Genomic DNA, 18,909 nt, shown 5'->3' with positions numbered 1-18,909 from the left:
TATTTCTAACTTCTATCAGCAGAGATTAGTTTTGCTCATGCTTGAATATCTTATGTATGCAATCAACAGAAAATAGGATCTTTTATGCCTGACTTCTTTGTTCAGTATTAATGTGAGTGAAATCTATTGATGTTTGTAACAGTAAACTATCTACTTCTGTTCGAGCTGCCGTAACAAAATACGTGATTCAAATCTGTATCTATAGGAGGTAGACCTACTGGTGCAAGAAAAAGTTAATGGAGAATATTGATACTGATCACTAAATATTGATAGTTGTTTCTGAGTTGTGGGTTTTCTGATGAATTTTTTTCTATTTTTTTTCCCGGATTTGCCGAGTTGGTTTTACTTTTTTAATGGATTTGTATAATGGGGAGGGAAGGGAGGATACCCTGCATAGGATTCAATCTAGCGTGTTTTTTCAAGACCCGATACCTCCAGCTGAAACACTTGTTTAAAGGGTGGAAATCAGGGCGTTCACTTTTAAATGTCCCCTCTCTGTAAACAGAGCTTTACTACTATTCTTACTTTCTAATCTTATACTCTAATAAACTTTTGCTTGCTGTTGAAGGAAGGAAGGAAGGAAGGAAGGAAGGAAGGAAGGAAGGAAGAAAAGAAAAAGAAAAGGAAAAAGAAAAAAAGAAGAAAGAAAAGGAGGGAAATCTTAGGTAGCAGAGTTGCACGGGTGGAGGCCTCAGATCTCAGCTACTTCTGAAAGTGCTGGTGCTACTGCCAACAAAAAATGTTATGGGTTTTGTTTTGTTTTGTTTTTTTAATTGAGAGGGGGTGCAAGATTCCTACGCATTAATTTCTGAAAATAATATACACTCACAGTTTAATTTGAAAAAAAATTAAAAACAAGGTGAGATTATAGAAGTCTTCCCCTGCGTTCAGGCCCATTCCCCAAAGTGAGAGGTGGGAGTGACTTGAGTGTCTTTCCCAAAACCAAGGCGTGGGGTGTGCGCTTCGCCTACCCTTCTCTGTCAGCGCTCGTGGAGCTCAGGTTCCCTGCCTGTGACTCTGGTTAAACTAATCTTTCCGGGCGGGATACGGTTCTGTTTTAACCTGTAAATTTTCCTCAATGCTTCCTTTTCCTGAAAAACCTTTGAAAAGTTATCAGCAGTGAAGACACCCAAAGGGACTTTGCAGCAGGGTAGTGTGGCTGAGCGGTCTAAGGCGCTGGATTAAGGCTCCAGACTCTTTGGAGGCGTGGGTATGAATTCCACCGCTGCTAGTTCCTTGACGTGCTTTATGCTATTTTGCTTTGGGTCACAAAAGAGGAATGAGGCAGAATTGGGAGCGCTCCGACCTCGGTGTCTGGGATTCCGTTTTAGCAGCGTGAGTCTGCTACGGATTGTCGGATGCTCTGTGCGGTCTCTGTGCGCTCTGGTGTCCTAGACAGTGAGTGGGTTGGGATGAGGTATTTAACAGGCGTACGTGGCTGAGGCGGAAAAACGGCTGTGTAGATACCTTTTCTCTCCATCCTGGAAGATCGCGTGTCTCTGTACAAGCAGAAGTGATGTGGAAGTCCTGAACTGGACCCTGGTATGTCCCATAGAGTCTCCAAGTGTACCCCAATGTAGTAAATTGCAAGTAGTTGATGATGGTGGATGTTCTAAATCAGGACCAAGTTTGATTTACAGAGTCTCCAAATGTTAAGTAGTAAGAAGAAAAATGGCAGGGGAAGCCCCACACATTGCTATGGCCCAGCTTTGAACCGAGAACTTCCACGCGTATTAAGCAAACGTGATAACCACTACACTACGGAAACTTCCGGCTGGAGAATCCCTGTAAGACTTTTGATGATTAAGAGAGCCTCCTTGGGTACACTAGATGCAAAGTTCTACGACTGAGAAAAGATGGTTCCAGGTCCCATGCTGGCGGAAAACAAAGGCGAACGGTTCTGCACCCAACCCTTCAACTGCGACCCTCAGTTCTGGAACGGCTCACTCACTCTCCTACCTGCTCTTCTTACTAAACCGCAGGACACTCAGAGCTCTTGGATATGCCAACTCTGTTCAAGGACAAAACCATCGACATAAGGGACCTAGCTAGAAAGTAGAATTGAAAAAGTGGGCTCGTCCGGGATTTGAACCCGGGACCTCTCGCACCCAAAGCGAGAATCATACCCCTAGACCAACGAGCCACTTCGTGCTTAGCTGTTTTTTGCTCAACTCATAATCAGATTCTCCAAGAAGTAATTTTTATCACCGACGGAGACTTTTATTTTTGACATATTGAAATTGCTCTCTGGATCTGAGTCTCCCACACCCAACGCATCCCTACTCCACAGTCTGGGCATCTGCCATTAATCTCATCCGTAGGTAGCTCGCCCAGCGTAAATGGTCCGTGTCCCTTGGTCCCTCTGTATGTAATCTGGAATCCTAAGGAGTGCCTCACTAGCAGCAGGTAGGAGCAGCAGGCAGGGGCAACTTTCCGCTTTGGGGACTGGGAGCCCCTGCCCAAGGGAGCCCAAGCAAGGCTCAAGTCTGGAGGCCCAGGGTCTGGGCTCAGAGGCCGGGAGAAGCCCAGGGCTCCTGGAGAGACCGCGCGCGGGATTTGGAGGGGACGCGGGACTGACTGGGTCCTGAGCCGCCACAAGCGAAATGAAGTCGAGGTAGTAGTCCCTTCAGGTGGGGCGCCTGGTAAAAGGGAGAGAGCTTTTCTTTTATTGTTTTATGAAAACATGAAAAGCAACACACCCTTATTTGCAAAAGCTTCACAAAATGTAGGGAAGTGTAAGGCGGAAACAAGATGACCGGAAACCCCGCTCCCTTGGGGTGGCTGGCTGAAGTGGTGGTTGCGCAGCCCTGGAGGCTTGCCCTAGAGCGCGCGCGCACACTGGGCCCGCAGGCTGAATGCCCCGGCTCTCCGTCCCCGAAGCTTTGTCCCGAGATTGCACTGAAGCAGCCATCGGCTCCCGCCAAACCAGGGTCCTGGGCTGTGCGGGCGCTGTCCTCCCTCGTCTCAGGCTTGCTTTCCCTAAAAAGACTTTAACTGCGCTGGATTATTCAGTAGTAAAAAAACAAAAACCAGTGATTCTGATTTCCTGCTGTAAAATTCACACAAATCCACTCAGAGCTGGTCCAAAGGTTTATTTTTGTGCAGCCAGCAAAGAAATTTCCTACACAACGGCAGTTATAAAAAATGAGTGGGAGACGAATGGTGGTTAACCTCCTCCAAGGAAAAAAGTGCTAATTTATCTACTGCCACTCCACGATCTTGCTCATCCCTCTGCATTGACCGCTCCATTCGCTGCTCCTCTCGGACTTTTCCTTGGAAAACACAATGCTAACCCGCCTCTTCGCCACAAGGCGTTGGCGTTGTCCTCGTCTCTTTTCGAGACGCATAAAGCGTTAGATGGGCTCTCTTCTGCCCTAAGCCACCGTGTGTCCTCGGCCTGCGTTACTACCACCTCCGTGTCGTAAGCATTTGCTTCTCTTCTCTATGGAATTATATAAAGAAAAGTACAAACTTCCACAATTAGTAACACCTGCCCTAAAGACTATAATTGTCCCATTTACTTCCGGTCTTTTTTTAACCATTTAGTTTTTCTTTTAAACAAAACAATAAAAACACAACTGCTGACCTTCTGACTTTGATTTATTTATTTATTTATGCTGTTAAAGGAAGTCAAGTGTACAAAATGAAACTAAATCCCCAGTGAACAACTGGGGCGCTGCCAGATAGGCAGAGCCAGGCTCACGGAGGGTCTAGGGCACCATCCCGCCACGGCTTTCGCCCGCACTACTAGGCAGCCGTGGCTCAGGCAGAGGCGTGACCATGCCCCGCCGCGCTATCCCAGCCCGCAAGAGTCCTCTCTCCAAGTCAAACGGGACCTTCAGAAAAGTCCCCACGTGGGGACGCGGCTGACTCCTGGCAGCACTCTATCGCGATTCGGGTTTCGAAAACAACCCCGGCCTGGGGCAACAGAGTGGAGAAAAGCTTGCGGAAACCTGGGTAGACGCCGGAGAAGAGGCAAAGGGAGTAAGCCGGTAGGGAGCGTGGTGGATGGGGGCCACAGGCCTTTGCACCGGCCGGCTCCCATCCAAAGAGCCAAGAGTGCTTCAAGACCCGAACAGACACGCCCAGGATAGGCCAGGAGCGTACCAGCACCTTCCGGCACCTGCGCGTCCCGGGGTCCTGGAATTCGTTGACCCTATGTTCCTGCCCTACTGGACAACCACCTCACTATGGAAGCTAGATTGTGGAGAGCAATGGCGAGCCAAGGGTAAGGCTTAAACCTAGTCCCCCTCCAGACTAAAATAGATTCCCAGGGTGCGTTGTGAAGAGGTTAGCACAGACAGGTGGTCCCCACTTAACGAAGAAGACAGAGACCAGGGCGACTCCCTGGCCTGAGTAGGTGAGAGGAGGGGAACGGAAAGACCTTCCACGAACTTGCAGAGAGCCTGCGAAGCATACCAGCGAAGGACCGCTGTGGAGAAGACGCGCGGAGCCAGCGGAGCCTGTGATCGAAAGGTCACGGACGCAGTGGGTTTGGTTCTTCAAAAAGTAAAGCCACTTTTAGTCGGTGGGCATCTAAGTGTCAAGGAACAGGCAGCTCCGCCTAAGGCCTGGTCTCTAAGAAAAGCGGAAATTCGTGTTGGCTCAAGCATCTTCCGCTTTTCCACCTTTGAGGAAAGGGTGGGGAAAAAAACACGCACCAGCAGGCCCCAGCGAGATTTGAACTCGCGACCCCTGGTTTACAAGACCAGTGCTCTAACCCCTGAGCTATGGAGCCAACCGTAAACTTTGCTTCTGCGCAAGAATACTTGATGCTGTCATCGTCTGCCGCGCAGCCGCAATGAACCACAGGAAGGAGCTAAGTAGTAACAAGCCGGCCGGTGTCTCTCCACCAACTAGGGCCCAGTTGGGCCCTCGCTGCCTCTCCGGGTACTTCAGTGTCAGTGCGGCAGGCCAAACCGCAAATCCTGGGAGACAGGGCAGATCGTGTGAGAGATAGGGTGAGAGTATTACCCGACGTGGGCGGGGGCGGGGCCTCCAGTGGGCGGAGCTGTAGGAAGACCCGAGGTCTTTCTCGGGCTTGGGAGTCGGGGGCAAAGACGAGTTGGATAGATAGGTCCAAGGCTTATTCTGTATGAGAATGAGTCCAAGGTCAGGGCTGCGAGGGAGGAGCTAGGGTAAGGGTGTCAGTAGGCCTGTTCCGAAGGAATCCAGGTCCGGGCTGGTAAGGTGGACTGTCAGTGGGCAGTGAGTGAGAGGCTGAGAGAGGGTGTTGGAAAAATCAGAAGGTCAGAGCGTGAGGAGGTGCTGGTGGGAAAAGGACTGGATCAGGCGTGGGGTTCCCTAGCCCCTGAGGCACCTTTAGGCAAGTTAGGAAAAGGCAACCTTTTGTAGCAACCTGGATGGAACTGGAGAGTGTTATGCTAAGTGAAATAAGTCATACAGAGAAAGACAGATAACCATATGTTTTCACTCTTATGTGGATCCTGAGAAACTTAATAGAAAACCATGGAGGAGGGGAAGAAAAAAAAAAAAAAAAAAAAGAGGTTAGAGAGGGAGGGAGCCAAAACATAAGAGACTGTTAAAAACTGAAAACAAACTGAGGGTTGATGAAGGTGGGTGATGGGTATTGAGGAGGGCACCTGTTGGGATGAGCACTGGGTGTTCTATAGAAACCAATTTGACAATAAATTTCATATTAAAAAAAATAAAATAAAAAATAAAAAAATAAAAACTTTCAAATAGTTAAAAAAAATAAAGGAAAAGGCAACCTTTGGGGCCCACCTCAACTCTGGAGGTGCTGGTTCTGTAAGAGTCCCTAAAAGCCCAGGGGATAGAGAGCAGGGTGAGAGCCCAGGTGAGAGACAGGAGCCCTAGCCCTGCAACGGTCAGGAAGTTGCGGCTGTACAAGATATGGAAGCAGCCCAAGTGTCCATCATTGATGAATGGGTAAAGAAGAAGTGGTATATATATACAATGGAATGTTATTCAGCCATAGAAAGGAATGAAATTTTGCCATTTGCAAGCACATGGATGGAGCTAGAGAGTATAATGTTAAGTGAAATAAGTCAGAGAAAGGCAAATACCATATGATTTCACTCGTGTGTGGAATTTAAGAAACAAATCAAGTGAGCAAAAGGAAAAAAATAAGATCAAGAAACAGACTCTTAACTATAGAGAATGAACTCATGGTGATCAGAGGAGAGGGGAGGGGAGGATGGATTAAATAGGTGATGGGGATTAAATAATACACCTGTCATGATGAGTACAGGGTGATGTATGGTGTTGAATTAACTATATTGTACACCTGAAACTAATATAACACTTTATGTTAACCAACTCAAAGTAAAATTTTAAATTAAAAAAAAAGAAAGTGACTGCTGTAAGTGATGGACCTTTCCCTGGTGGCCCAATCTGCTTTATGGTCCCTGCAAGGCCAGGTGACTTAGATCCATGGGCACCCTCAAGTCTGTATGCTGAGGAACCATTTAAGGGTCTGTTGTCAGGGAACTAGCTCATGCAATTCACAAGCATCTGGGACTAATGGGTGGGGTCAGAAGGACCCAAGTTAAGCCAGTCATTGCTTTCAGAGACCTGAACACCTAACAGATCTTACGATCCCAAAGGATGGGAGAGAAAATTGCATACAATCACACATACCCTCACATCAGCATTGTGACATCCAAAGTCACTGCATTGCCTTGTTGACCAAAAGAGAACATCTCAATGTGTGATTGTTACTGTAACTGTTGTTATATTTCTTCAGATATATAGATGTCTATGTAGTTATTAACTCTGCAAACACATACTTCGATAGACACACAATCACATTCACAAACACAAAAGCTGAAAATATACACACAGACAGCCACTCGTACAGTCCCCAGACCTGGCCCTACAGGCACCTCCACCAGCCACCCACCTTCTGTGACCTGTAATATGTGTTGCAATACTTCAGCACAGTTGTTATGTGACCTTAAAGGTAACTGTGATACTCAGTCCAAAAGCCATATAAACCCAGATAATATCAGGGCTTGACGATAACATTAGGCGATTTAATTAGCAAGTGAGTGTTAAAAGGAGGGGGGGTCCTTGTGGAAATGACTAGTATTCAAATACATGGATTGGCTGCAGTGTTCTAGAACTTCTCCATATATGAACACAACATAGGATTCACCCTCTGGAATGATACAATTATACTGTAGGCTGGACACTTATATGATCCTGACCCAGGCCCATAGGACATTGGATTCAGATTTCCTGGTGCTATGTCCACTGTGTCTGCCTCTAGAACAGTGTCATGCCTCCCCTGTAAGACCCCTGTATTCAAAGTGTGCTTGGAGCATCTCAGGGACAGAGCACAGAAACCCCATGACACTTGCAGACCAGGTTATTCAATTGTCACTGTCCCTACATGCCAACATATCTGTCTAAACAGATTCATCTAGCCAGTTAGCTAGGTAGTGGGGGAGGAAAACCATGACCCTCACCTAAATGTGGAGTGGCTAATATTTAACAACAAATGAAAAATAGGGTATTACCAAATTGACCTAGGTCTGTTTGCAATACCTAAACCTACACATGAGCTGATAAAACTGCTCTCCAAAATCCACACAAACCCCTGCCCCCTCAATCTGAGATATAAACATACATGCACACATTCCTCACACATTTAAACACACCTGATCACCCAGTCTAGCAGAAACCTTCGCTACTACTTGTGCTCTTGCACTCAGACTGGAGGAGTCAAGAATGAGCTAAGCCACCCTAGAAATGAGCTCAGAGTTTGTATTTCCATCTCCTCATCCCCCTTCCCTGGGTAGCACTAAACAGGAAACTGCCCAAAACCCCCTCCCAGAAGCCCACCCAAACAGAAGCTCGGGAACAATTAGCCAAGGGAATAACACCCCACCAGGGCACAGGCTGAGCAGACCTTGGCACCAGGGTCCTCTGCTGTTGGCACACATTTGACAAGTTCCAGGAAGGGTATATCAGGGGCATGTTTGTGCTCTGTGCATTCCCATGCTGATATTAGTTGCATCTGTAAAATTATAAGTGTTGTTTTGTGTTTCAAAATCCCATAGCCTTTGGTCTCCTTACTCAAGGGAGACTATACTTTGGCGTTTGAAAGGGGTTTAGGCATGTGTGAGAACACATGGCTGTCACTGTGGCAGAGGATGTACATATCACTCTGTATCATCATTAAGGGGTATTGGAAGGTAGCCATGATAAATGCCATTGTCCTGGGCTTTCCTCTCATGTACAGGTCAAGAATCTCCTTTCAGTTCTGTCCCAAGCTGTTCTCTGACCTGGGAGTACAATGCTCCTCCCTGAGTGGTGGATCCAGGCGTCTGAAGGCAGAGCTAGAAGCTGACAAGAAGGCAAAGCAGAAGTGGTCATGAACTTGGCTGGCTGGGCCTGAACCTGCCCCCTTGCACCTGAGGACAGCACTGTACTTGCTATTGCTCCAGACCCAGAGCCCCTGCTAAGTCCAGGTAGAAAGTCCCAGTGATGGGAAACACCTCTGTCAATAGCTGGGCTCCTGTCCTCACCCACCTCCAAGTCCTCACAGCTCAGGCTAGCTGAATCCACATGTCGACAACAGGCAGAGGACAGGCGCCAAGGGTCCAAGGCATCTTCTCTTCTACTCAGTTGACCACGGAACCCTTTTCCACAATCACCCGTTTTCTGTCTCCAATGTTGTGGTCTGCAGGAGCCCCTCCAAGGCAGCCCAGAGCCAATCTGGAAGGCAGGCCCACAGTAACCAGGAGGCTCCGACAGAGGGCAGCATTGCTTCCCATGAGCAGCCGGGATGAGGAGGTATTCACCCTCGACTGATTCACCCTCTCTGGGAGGCCAAAGACTTTCAAGGCCAGATTCGCAAGTAGGTGCCGGTGGAGCAGACAGAGAAAAGGGGGAACACTCGCTCGTGGAAGTTGACGCGGAAGGTGTAGAGGTGGCGCATGTCCTCCACGGCGTAGAAGGACACGGCCCCCACCTCTAGATCCAGGGCCACCCGCACACGGGACAGGTGGCCACAGCTGAGGGGCGTCCGTTCAGGGCTAGTCACTGCCCAGTACTTCCCGCTGTTGAGCTGCAGTGCCCAGACGCCCTCCTCAGGGGTGAAGGGCGTGAGGCCCTTGCGGCGCACGCTCTCTCGCGCCACGCCGAAGGCCCAGCCGTCCTTGGAGCCCACTTCCACCTCCCAGTGGTGCCGCCCGGAGGAGAAACCACAGGACGCCAAGACTCGCGTGTTGGTGTCAAAGCGGCGTGGGTGGCAGGGCAAGTCCTGCGCCCGCTGTCCAAGGCGCACGCTCTTAAGATCCAGAGAGAGGATGAGGCGGGGGTTGGCAGTGTCGGGGTCCAAGGTCAGCTCCACTGAAGGCAGAGACAGGGAGAGATGTCCCATGCAAGCCCTCTCCCCAGCTCCCGTCAGTTACTTCTCCTCCACCATCCCCCCAAAACATGTACAAGTGGAAGCCAAACAAAAGGAATGTGTGAACCTACTTTGGATCACAATTAGAACAGATCGACAAATACAATTTAAAAGACAACTGGAGAATTTCAAACACTAGGTATTGGAAAGAAGCATTACTTTTTCTAATTGTGATTATGGCTTTGTGGGGTTTTTTTAAGTCTATCTTTAGAGATAACATACTGATATTTATGGAAATAACTTATCCATGATTTGCTTCCAAATAATCCAGTGGGAAGAAGCGGGTAGGGGCGTTTATGAAAAATATCAGCTGAAGGTCTATGATGAGAACATAATATTCATTATGATCTTCTCTCTACTTTTGTATATATTTAAATTTTTTCATAATAAAAACTTAAAATATGCACACTTGTCATAAGTACTATGTTCTAGGACTATTCTAGGCCCTGGGAATCCCACGGTTCAGTATCCCTGCCCTCCTGTAGCTTCCTTTCTGGGGGGAAGGAAAGAAGAGACAATAAATGGTGAACATGGACAATAAGAGGAGTCAGAAGAGAAGGCTGTAATTTCAATTAGAGTGGCCAGGGAAGGTGAAAAGGCCTAGGTATGCATTTGAGCAAAGACATAAAGGAGGTGAGGAAGCCAGGCATGTAGCTGTCTAGAGGAAGTATATTCAAGGCTGAGGCCAGCCAGTGCAGTGCAAATGCTCTGAGGTGGGGGTGTGCTTAGTGCATTTCAGAAGCAGCAAAGAGCACTTGTTGTGGCTGCACAGAGTAAGCTAGAGGGAGAGTGTGCAGTGAGTTCAGAGCCTATGAAGCCTTGAAGGCCATAGAGAGGACATTATTGAATGAGAGGGGCTGTCCTAGGGTTCTGTGCAGAGGAGGGTCATGATCTGACTTGGTTTAGATCCTTCCATGGTAAATTCTGACATAGCTTGATCAATCATTAGCATCATGAATATGTGCCCCCCTCTGCCCTCCTGCAGAGTTGGATCCCACTCACCCCAGAGCTCTGCAGTAGTAAGAACCTCCTCCCTTCCTGTCTTCAATCTCTTCCTGCTTTGCCTGACCCCTGCACACAAGCCCTGTCCCCAGGAGAGGTCTCTGTTTGTCTGGAAGGGGGAATGGGGAGAGAGGCTCATCCAGGTGACTGGTCCGCAATTTATAGGCCTACAGGTCCCACTGAGGCCTGAGGGAGCCAGAACTGGGAGGCAAGGATGAGGGGAGGGCAGAGGCAGGCAGGTAGAAGGAACCAGCCATTCACAAAGCCCAGAGAAACAATCATGGGGAGGCAGTGGATTCTCTACATGGCCAAATAATGGGAAATCACTATCACAAGAACCATCTTACCTTTCTCCTCTTTCTCTAGCTCTCCCCGAAGATCCTCTGAGGAGGAGAAACAAAGCAGGATATTCGTAAATGACTCAGAAGATTGTCTATCTGGCAATGATGGTGAATATCACCTCCTCTGACATTTACAGCCAGATACCCCGAAGGCTGAGAGTTGATGTGTAGACACTGGGTCAAGTGTGAGGGGTCAAGAAGGGGCAGTATCCTAGCTCTACCTCTTCCACTTCCCTCTCTTTTGCCTGAGCTAGTCTGAGCTGAGCTCTCCCTCCTCATCCTTCTTCTTGCCCCAGTAGCCCTCTACCCTGCCTGTCCCTGGGGGAATCTTTGTGCTCTGGGAGCAGGGGCTGCTGAATGGATTTGCCACCACCATCTCCCTGCACCAATCTGTCCTTGACACACCCTAGCTCCTATTTTCTAACAAACCTTCTGGAAAGACACATTCCTGGGCCCCCAAACTACCAGAAACACACCATGGCCACCAGCACTGCATGGCCCAACCCCAAGAACAGGCCCTACCTTTGAACTTCTTGAGCAGCCCCTTTAAGACAAAGGTCTTGAGGGAAACATTCCAGACTTTATTCTTCATCTCAGAAGAGACTGTGGTTGGCTTGGGACCAGGCACATTGCTGCATCTGCAGGACAAAGAGCCTGAGGAAGGCCCACAAACACTGTCCCACTCCCACCAGGCTGTGACAATTAGGATGGTAAGGTCCTCTTGGTGGGGAGAGGTAGAAAAAGAGAGGCTGATCTTGCAGCAGAATATCCACAGCCAGGCAGGTGGACATTTGCCTTAGAAGGTACATAGGTAAGGCAATGTGGGAATTGGGAGTGTGAGGTCAGGGATGAGGGGATGAAGAGAGAGAGCTCAGTGGAAAAGAAGAAGAGCCAGCTTGGAAAGACCTAAGGAAATCTTAGGTCCACTCACCTGCTTAGTGTGTTTTTGAATTCCTGGAAAGAAAGATAAAAGAAAGCCAAATCAGCACCAGGTAACCTCCAGTTACTTTTGAGAAAATAAAACTGACCCCTTGTGCTGCTTCCAGAGGAATATGCAACTTTTTATATTTTTACTTTTTTAGTAGGCTCCACAAGCAGTTTATAGCCCAAGGTGGGGCTTGAACTCACAACCTTGAGATCAAGACCTGATCTGAGATCAAGAGTCAGAGCCTTGGCCAACCAAGGCACCCAGGGATCTAGGTACCCCCAGAGGAATAAGCAATAAGGTGTACTACCACTCCCTACCACCTTTATGGGCCCAGGTGTCAATGGCTTCCTGCTGTGGCTGGTTTCTGGGTGTTTTATCAACTCTCTGCCCACAGCTTTGCAAATGCTCTCTTCATTACAGAATCATCACTGGAGCTTTGTGCTGGGATCCAGTGTTGCCTACCCTCTCTACACCACCCCAGATAAGTCACAGCTCTTATGCAATGACTGGTTACTCATACCAGCACCTTTCAAATGCCTATTCTTGACCAATTTGTGGATTGTGACTATTTATTTATTTTGAGAGAGCCCATGAGCAAGTGGGGGAAGGGCAGAGAGTGAGGGAGAGAGAATCCCAAGCAGGCTCCTTGCTGTCACTGCAGATCCATACGGGACTTGATCCCACCAACCATGAGATCATGACCTGAGCTGAAATCAAGAGTCTGAAGCTTAACCAAGTGAGCCACCCAACCGCCCCCCCCTTTTTAAAGTTTATTAATAATATTAGTAATATTAATAAATATTGAGAGAATGAGCAGGGGAAGGAGGGAGAGAGTGTGACTATTTATTTTAAAAGGAAATAGAATAGAAAATGTCAAAGTACATCCGGAGTAGTAAAGTATTATTTTATGAGACTTTTGGCATAAGGTTTACATCCTGGAATATGACATAAGCCTTGCATATAGCTCTTTGGAACTCCTTTCTGTCTGCTAGATTGGATGTTGCTCAATTCATGTCGTTGAGTAAAGCCAGTAAGATCTTTATTGTGACTCGAGGTCAAGAAATTTTTATCACAACTTTTTAGACCTTTAACCCCAGAAGAATCAGGGCAGTTTTCTCCAGTCCCCTTCTGCTTGAGTATGTGATTCTACTAAACTCACAGGATCTAACGCTGTTCTCACTGTTTATGAAGCCTTAGGATAAATGATCCATACCTCTGGCCAAGCCAGACTCACCTGAAGAAAGTCAAGGTCAGGCTTTCGAGATGTCTCCTGGATCTGGCTGCTGAGCTTGGAGAGCTGGGTGATTTCACCCTCAAGCTGAGCTATGTTCTCATTTTGCTTCTGTGTCACCTCCCGTGACAGCTCCTCCAGGCGGCCCAGGAGCCGGCCCTCCTGCTCCACCAGGAAGGCCCGCAGAGCCTGGAACTCTGCACCCACCTTCTCTCGCTCAGCTGCCATTTGCTTCTGTCTCAGGAGAGAAGTTGGAGAGGCAATGGGGCACAGGCATCAAGATGTGGCATTTGGACAGGAGACTCTGAGCCATCCCACAGGACAAAGTTCCGTCCCCCTCACTGGTCAGGGGTCAGAGACTCAACTACACATACCCACCAAGCACAGCCTCTAATTTAAATATCCCACCTCTGAGTGCAGAGCAGCTTCAACACATGCTCTCATGTCCCCTGTCACAGATGTGCTCTCCCATCAATCTAGGGCAACTTATACTTGCCTCAGAACCACCCTGGGCTGCAGTTTCCTCATTTGAAAAGTAGGAGGGATAAATTAGTGCCTCCTAGAGCCACTGCAAGAATTAAACTGAGGTCACTCCCTCCCACCCCCGAACACATTTATTTTGAGTTAAAAACCATCCTAAAATTTGTATGGAACCACAAAAGACCCCACATAGCCAAAGTAATACTGAAGAAGAAGACTAAAGTGGGAGGTATCACAATCCCAGACTTTAGCCTCTACTACAAAGCTGTAATCATCAAGACAGCATGGTATTGGCACAAAAACAGACACATAGACCAATGGAATAGAATAGAGCCTCCAGAATTGGACCCACAAAAGTATGGTCAACTAATCTTTGACAAAGAAGGAAAGAATATCCAATGGAAAAAAGACAGTCTCTTTAACAAATGGTGCTGGGAGAACTGGACAGCAACATGCAGAAGAATGAAACTAGACCACTTTCCTACACTATTCACAAAAATAAACTCAAAATGGAAAAAGGACCTGAATGTGAGACAGGAAACCATCAAAACCCTAGAGGGGAAAGCAGGAAAAAACCTCTCTGACCTCACTGCAGCAATTTCTTACTTGACACATCCCAAAAGGCAAGGGAATTAAAAGCAAAAATGAACTATTGGGACCTCATGAAGATAAAAAGTTTCTGCACTGTAAAGAAAACAATCAACAAAACTAAAAGACAGCCAACGGAATGGGAAAAGATATTTGCAAATGACATATTGTACAAAGGGCTAGTATCCAAAATCTATAAAGAACTCACCAAACTCCACACCCAAAAAACAAATAATCCAGTGAAGAAATGGGCAGAAAACATGAATAGACACTTCTCTAAAGAAGACATCCAGATGGCCAACAGACACATGAAAAGATGCTCAACGTCGCTCCTCATCAGGGAAATACAAATCAAAACCACACTGAGATACCACCTCATGCCAGTCAGAGTGGCTAAAATGAACAAATCAGGAGACTATAGATGCTGGAGAGGATGTGGAGAAACGGGAACCGTCTTGCCCTGTTGGTGGGAATGCAAACTGGTGCAGCCACTCTGGAAAACAGTGTGGAGGTTCCTCAAAAAATTAAAAACAGATCTACCCTATGACCCACCAATAGCACTGCTAGGAATTTACCCACGGGATACAGGAGTGCTGATGCATAGGGGCACTTGTACCCCAATGTTTATAGCAGCACTTTCAACAATAGCCAAATTATGGAAAGAGCCTAAATGTCCATCAACTGATGAATGGATAAAGAAGATGTGGTTTATATATACAATGGAATACTACTTGGCAATGAGAAAGAATGAAATGTGGCTTTTGGTAGCAACATGAATGGAAGTGGAGAGTGTTATGCTAAGTGAAATAAGTCATACAGAGAAAGACAGATACTATATGTTTTCACTTATATGTGGATCCTGAGAAACTTAACAGAAGACCATGGGGGAGCAGAAGGGGGAAAACAAAGTTAGAGAGGAAGGGAGGCAAACCATAAGAGACTCTTAAAAACTGAGAATAAACTGAGGATTGATGGGGGGGGGGGTAGCAGGGAGGGGAAAGTGGGTGATGGGCATTGAGGAGGGTACCTGTTGGCATGAGCATTGGGTGTTGTATGGAAACCAATTTGACAGTAAATTTCATATTTAGAAAAAAAAAAAAAAAAGACAAAAGGCCCAAAATGGAGTCACTCACGCTAAGTCCCCCATCAGGAAACAGAGACTTAATTACAGTTTCAGTTCTCCCAGAAATAGAATCTTAAACCAGTCAATCAGGAGTCACCTGATCAGCATTAGTTGGGTAACTACCTGACAAACAGGGAAAGTAACCTTGCAATAATCCATCTGCTTTTTGGCCCAGTATAACTTCCTTGTTCCTGCCCCCTACTGCCTATAAAATCTCTTGGCTTGCATAGCTTTTCAGAGCTCTTTTTCTATCTGCTAGATGGGATACTGCCCAGTTCATGAATCACTGAATAAAACCAATAAGAACTGCAAATTTTACTCAGATTTTGTCCTTTAACATTTGTCACCCCTCCAACTTTCACTCTTCACTTCTTTTTAAAGATTGCACATACAATGCCAGGATGGTGGGGTCCTCTGTTGTCACCCAAAGAGGGCCCACCTGGAAAGTGCCCTGCTCACCAGGAGCTCCTTGCTCTCCTTCTCTTCCGTGGAACGAAACACCTCATAGTCTTCCAGATCCTTCCTCAAGACCTTCAGCCTAGACTCCAGGAGCTCCTGCAGGAGAGTGAGAAGGGAGACATTATGGGAAGAGGACTCTGGAAACCCTACATGTGCCTTCCCGGAGCCATCCAGGAGAAAGACAAGGCCCTATTAATTGAAGAGGAGGAGGCAAGGTTGAAGACCTGTCTGGACATCGGGATAGCTGACAGCCTGCACAGACGCACATAGGGGTACGGGGCAATTGAAAGGTGACTCCAAAGACCTCAAGGTCTCACTTACCCAACCATCTGTGCACAATCCTGGCTGAAATGCAGGCCCTTTGGCAGCCCAACCTGCCTAGTTTTGTCCTCTGATCTCTTAATCACCATCAGAAAGACGTCTGGGAGGGAGTGCTGGAGCGGATTAAGGAGTAAAGAAAAACTGGGGGCTGTGTGCCTGAAGCCTCCGTGCACACCCCAGTAAGGAAGTGGGAAAGAGAAGTGCCTCAAACCCATATCTTTGACACAACCGAAGACAGCTTTTGGTGCTCTATTCAACCCAGAAGTCACCCACTGCCTTACCCCAACCTTTTTGGAAGGTCGTCCCACTCCAGGACGCGGGGACATTGCACAGAGCCACGCCCAGGGAAAGGGCGGGGGCTGAGAATGGGGGCAGAGGAAGTGGGGGTGTGACGGAGACACCGCTAGAAGCCAGGGACAGACAGAAAGAAAATCGCGAAATGTGGGGGCATCAATTAGGCGATCCAGTAGGGAGACCAGAGGGAAGCTCGAGGTGGGTGGGAGGATGGTACTGGTTGTGTGTGGGTGACCCAGCGAGTGCTGCAATCAGTCCCAGAGCCAGTGGAACAGGAAGAAAGAGGCAGGGTCTCACCTGGGTATCCTGCCTGCCTGCCAGAGGTCTGCACTGTCTGCGCGGGAAGACAGGACCCGAACTGGGGTCCTGAGGCTCTGCATGGGTGGGGTCCGCCCTCACCTTAGCTTCCTGCACAGCCTCGTCTAGCGGCAACACTGCGTGCGCGCGGTGTTCGCGGGCGCGGTCGCACACCACGCAAATGGCGCGTCCGTCGTCCTGGCAGTAGAGCTTGAGCGGTTCACCATGCTGTACGCACCCGGCCACCGCCGCCTCCAGGGGCCGGTGTTCTCCTGGCGCGGCCGCAGGCAGGCTGAAGCGCCGCAGCAGCGTGGCCACTGAGGCCAGCTGCCTGTTGGGCCGCAGCTGGCCGGGACGCACGGGCTCTCTACACTGTGGGCAGGGCAGCGGACAAGGCAGCGCGCGCGGCACTGTGGTCGTTCCTGTGCCGGGGCGCTCCCAACAGCGCGCGATACAGGAGCGGCAGAAGCTGTGACCGCACTCGACGGATACGGGCTCGCGGAAGAGCTCCAGGCAGATAGAGCATGTGGCCTCGCCCTGCAGCTCTGCCGCCAGTGCCAGCGCCTCGGCCCCGGAGCCGGGGCCAGTCCGCGGCCCCACCGCCGCCATGCGCTTCCTTAGCGCACTTAAGTCCAGCAGTGCTGGAGAAGCCGAGGGACCCGACAGTTCGCGGCTCGGAGTGGGGAGACCCAGTAGGGGCCTCCGAGCACCCACTAGGAGAGGAAGGGCGGGGCTGACGCCGGGCAGGCGGAGACGTAAGCTGAGGGCTGGCCGGGCCGGGAAGCGGAGAGAAGAATGAGAGTTGTGGGCGGGCCAGACCGCACTGCTCGACTGGATCCAAGCGCCGGCCAGCTCCCTGCACCTCTGCTCTGGGCCACTCAATCACTGGCTTTGGTCTGCGGCCTCCTCGGTCCCCTGGCGCCCTCTCTCTGTCGCCCCCCCTAGCCCAGCCCGTCAGCAGTCCTCTCTAAGCCACCCACAGCCTGGCCCAGGCAGCCGTGGGAAACAGGCCCGGACAGGTGGGAGCCCACACCCAGCCGGGCACAACTCGTCGTGGCCGCCTGAGGCCAACCCAGCAGGGCCAGGCCTTGGGCCTAGCGCCCGGGCCACAGTGTCAGGTTCCCAGAGTGCAGGTTTGTCCTGGTCCTGTGCTGACCTAAATTTAGTGTCTGGAACCTGGCTCTTGCCCCCACCCCCAAGCCTGGCATAGTATCTATTTCCCACTGTTGTTCTCCCCCTTGTTTATTCTTTATTTAATTTTTGGCTTTGAATAAATAATACATTTACAATGAATTTTCCCACTTTAATCTCCCTCCCAAATAACTCAACCCTCTACTGTCCCTCCAGAACTACCTGATGTATTTGTTTCCACCCCCTTTCCTCATTCCCTCTGGAGGCCACTCAGGGCAGGCTTTAGCGACCACCCTCCTCAGAAACCGCTCTTGTTAAGGTCACCAGTAACCTCAGCGATCCTAACCTAAAGGCATAGGCTCCTTCTCCGGCCTCACCTCATCTGCCCTCTTCTCTGATGCTTCCTCCTTGCTGACACTCTTTCCTGGCACCTTCCAGGTTACTGTACATCCTGGCTCTCCACCCACATCCCTGGCCTCCTACCTTTTTCTTGGTCTCTCTTGTGGTTTCCTCCTCCTCTCCCCGCACTTGCTCAGCCCTTGGACCTCCGTCTATCCTCACTTGTGATCTCTTCCACTTTCTTGGTTTGAAATACCCTCTCCTTGTGGATGCCACAGTACACATCCCCACCCAGGTTCCCTTAGGATGCCTGGCTCCCACATCCAACCCCGGGCAGCATGTCCTAAGGAATATCACTTCGCATTCACTGTATCCACAACTGTATTTCTAATCTGCTTCTCCACCTGTTCCTTCCACAGTCTTCCCCACCCCACCCCATTTAACAGCAACTCCATCCCTTCAGATGCTGAGGCCAAACTGGGGAGTCCTCTATGACTCCCAAGAGGAATACATTGCCCACACTCCACCCTCAGTTCCTCAGTGTGTCCTCCCTCTCTCACGTCCTCCACTGCACCATTTCCAATGATCTGATGATCACAATTCTCTCCCCTTCTGTCACATTGTTCTACCTTGTCTTCTCCACCCAGCTGTGAGAACAGTCCTGTTAAAATGTTAAGTCAGATTAATGTTAAGTTCTCCTCTGCTCAAACCCTCCATTGGCTCCCACTTCTCAAAGTCAAAGTCTTTACAGTCCTCCAAAGGCCCTATCCATTCTTTGACCCCATACCCTGCACCCAGCCTCTCTATCCGCATCTCTTGTCACTCTCCTCTGTTGACTCCTCTCTTTCCATATGGACCTCCTTGCTATTCCTGCACCATGCCAGCAAGATCCTATCTCAGGGCCTTTGAACTGGCTTTTACCATTACTTGGACTTCTCTTTTCCCATACTTGTATGGCTTACTTCTCACCTCTTTCAA

General features: G+C 49.0%; 1 protein-coding gene and 2 non-coding genes across 11 annotated transcripts; all 3 read right to left on the bottom strand.

Moving 5' to 3' along the window:
- Window positions 1–2,071: 2,071 nt before the first annotated feature.
- TRNAP-UGG (transfer RNA proline (anticodon UGG)) lies at window positions 2,072–2,143 on the bottom strand. The gene has a single exon. It is a non-coding gene; the product is annotated as a tRNA-Pro (tRNA).
- A 2,522-nt stretch (window positions 2,144–4,665) lies between these two features.
- TRNAT-UGU (transfer RNA threonine (anticodon UGU)) lies at window positions 4,666–4,738 on the bottom strand. Its single transcript has one exon. It is a non-coding gene; the product is annotated as a tRNA-Thr (tRNA).
- Window positions 4,739–6,692: 1,954 nt separating this feature from the next.
- TRIM7 (tripartite motif containing 7) lies at window positions 6,693–17,622 on the bottom strand. 9 transcript variants are annotated; one of them, XM_078452094.2, is made up of 8 exons: window positions 16,564–17,557; window positions 15,550–15,645; window positions 12,903–13,133; window positions 11,672–11,694; window positions 11,263–11,378; window positions 10,747–10,782; window positions 10,400–10,508; window positions 9,171–9,339 (listed from the first exon to the last, which is right to left on the bottom strand). In XM_078452094.2, exons 1-8 carry the CDS (start codon window positions 17,068–17,070, stop codon window positions 9,279–9,281), a joined length of 1,179 nt encoding a protein of 392 aa, XP_078308220.1. In that variant the 5' UTR covers window positions 17,071–17,557; the 3' UTR covers window positions 9,171–9,278. The 9 variants fall into 9 exon arrangements, with proteins under 9 accessions (XP_060492454.1, XP_060492453.2, XP_060492456.1 ...); XM_060636471.3 differs by lacking the exon at window positions 10,400–10,508 and having other exon boundaries at window positions 6,693–9,339; window positions 16,564–17,473; XM_060636470.2 differs by lacking the exons at window positions 10,400–10,508; window positions 16,564–17,557 and adding an exon at window positions 16,462–16,558 and having other exon boundaries at window positions 6,693–9,339.
- Between the last annotated feature and the right edge of the window lie 1,287 nt (window positions 17,623–18,909).

This window comes from Panthera onca, chromosome A1 (assembly GCF_046562875.1).
Source record: "Panthera onca isolate mPanOnc1 chromosome A1, mPanOnc1 haplotype 2, whole genome shotgun sequence".
In the NCBI taxonomy this organism is placed as follows: domain Eukaryota; kingdom Metazoa; phylum Chordata; class Mammalia; order Carnivora; family Felidae; genus Panthera; species Panthera onca.
The sequence above is the reverse complement of the archived record's forward strand: the minus strand, read 5'-3'. Positions and strand labels throughout refer to the sequence as shown.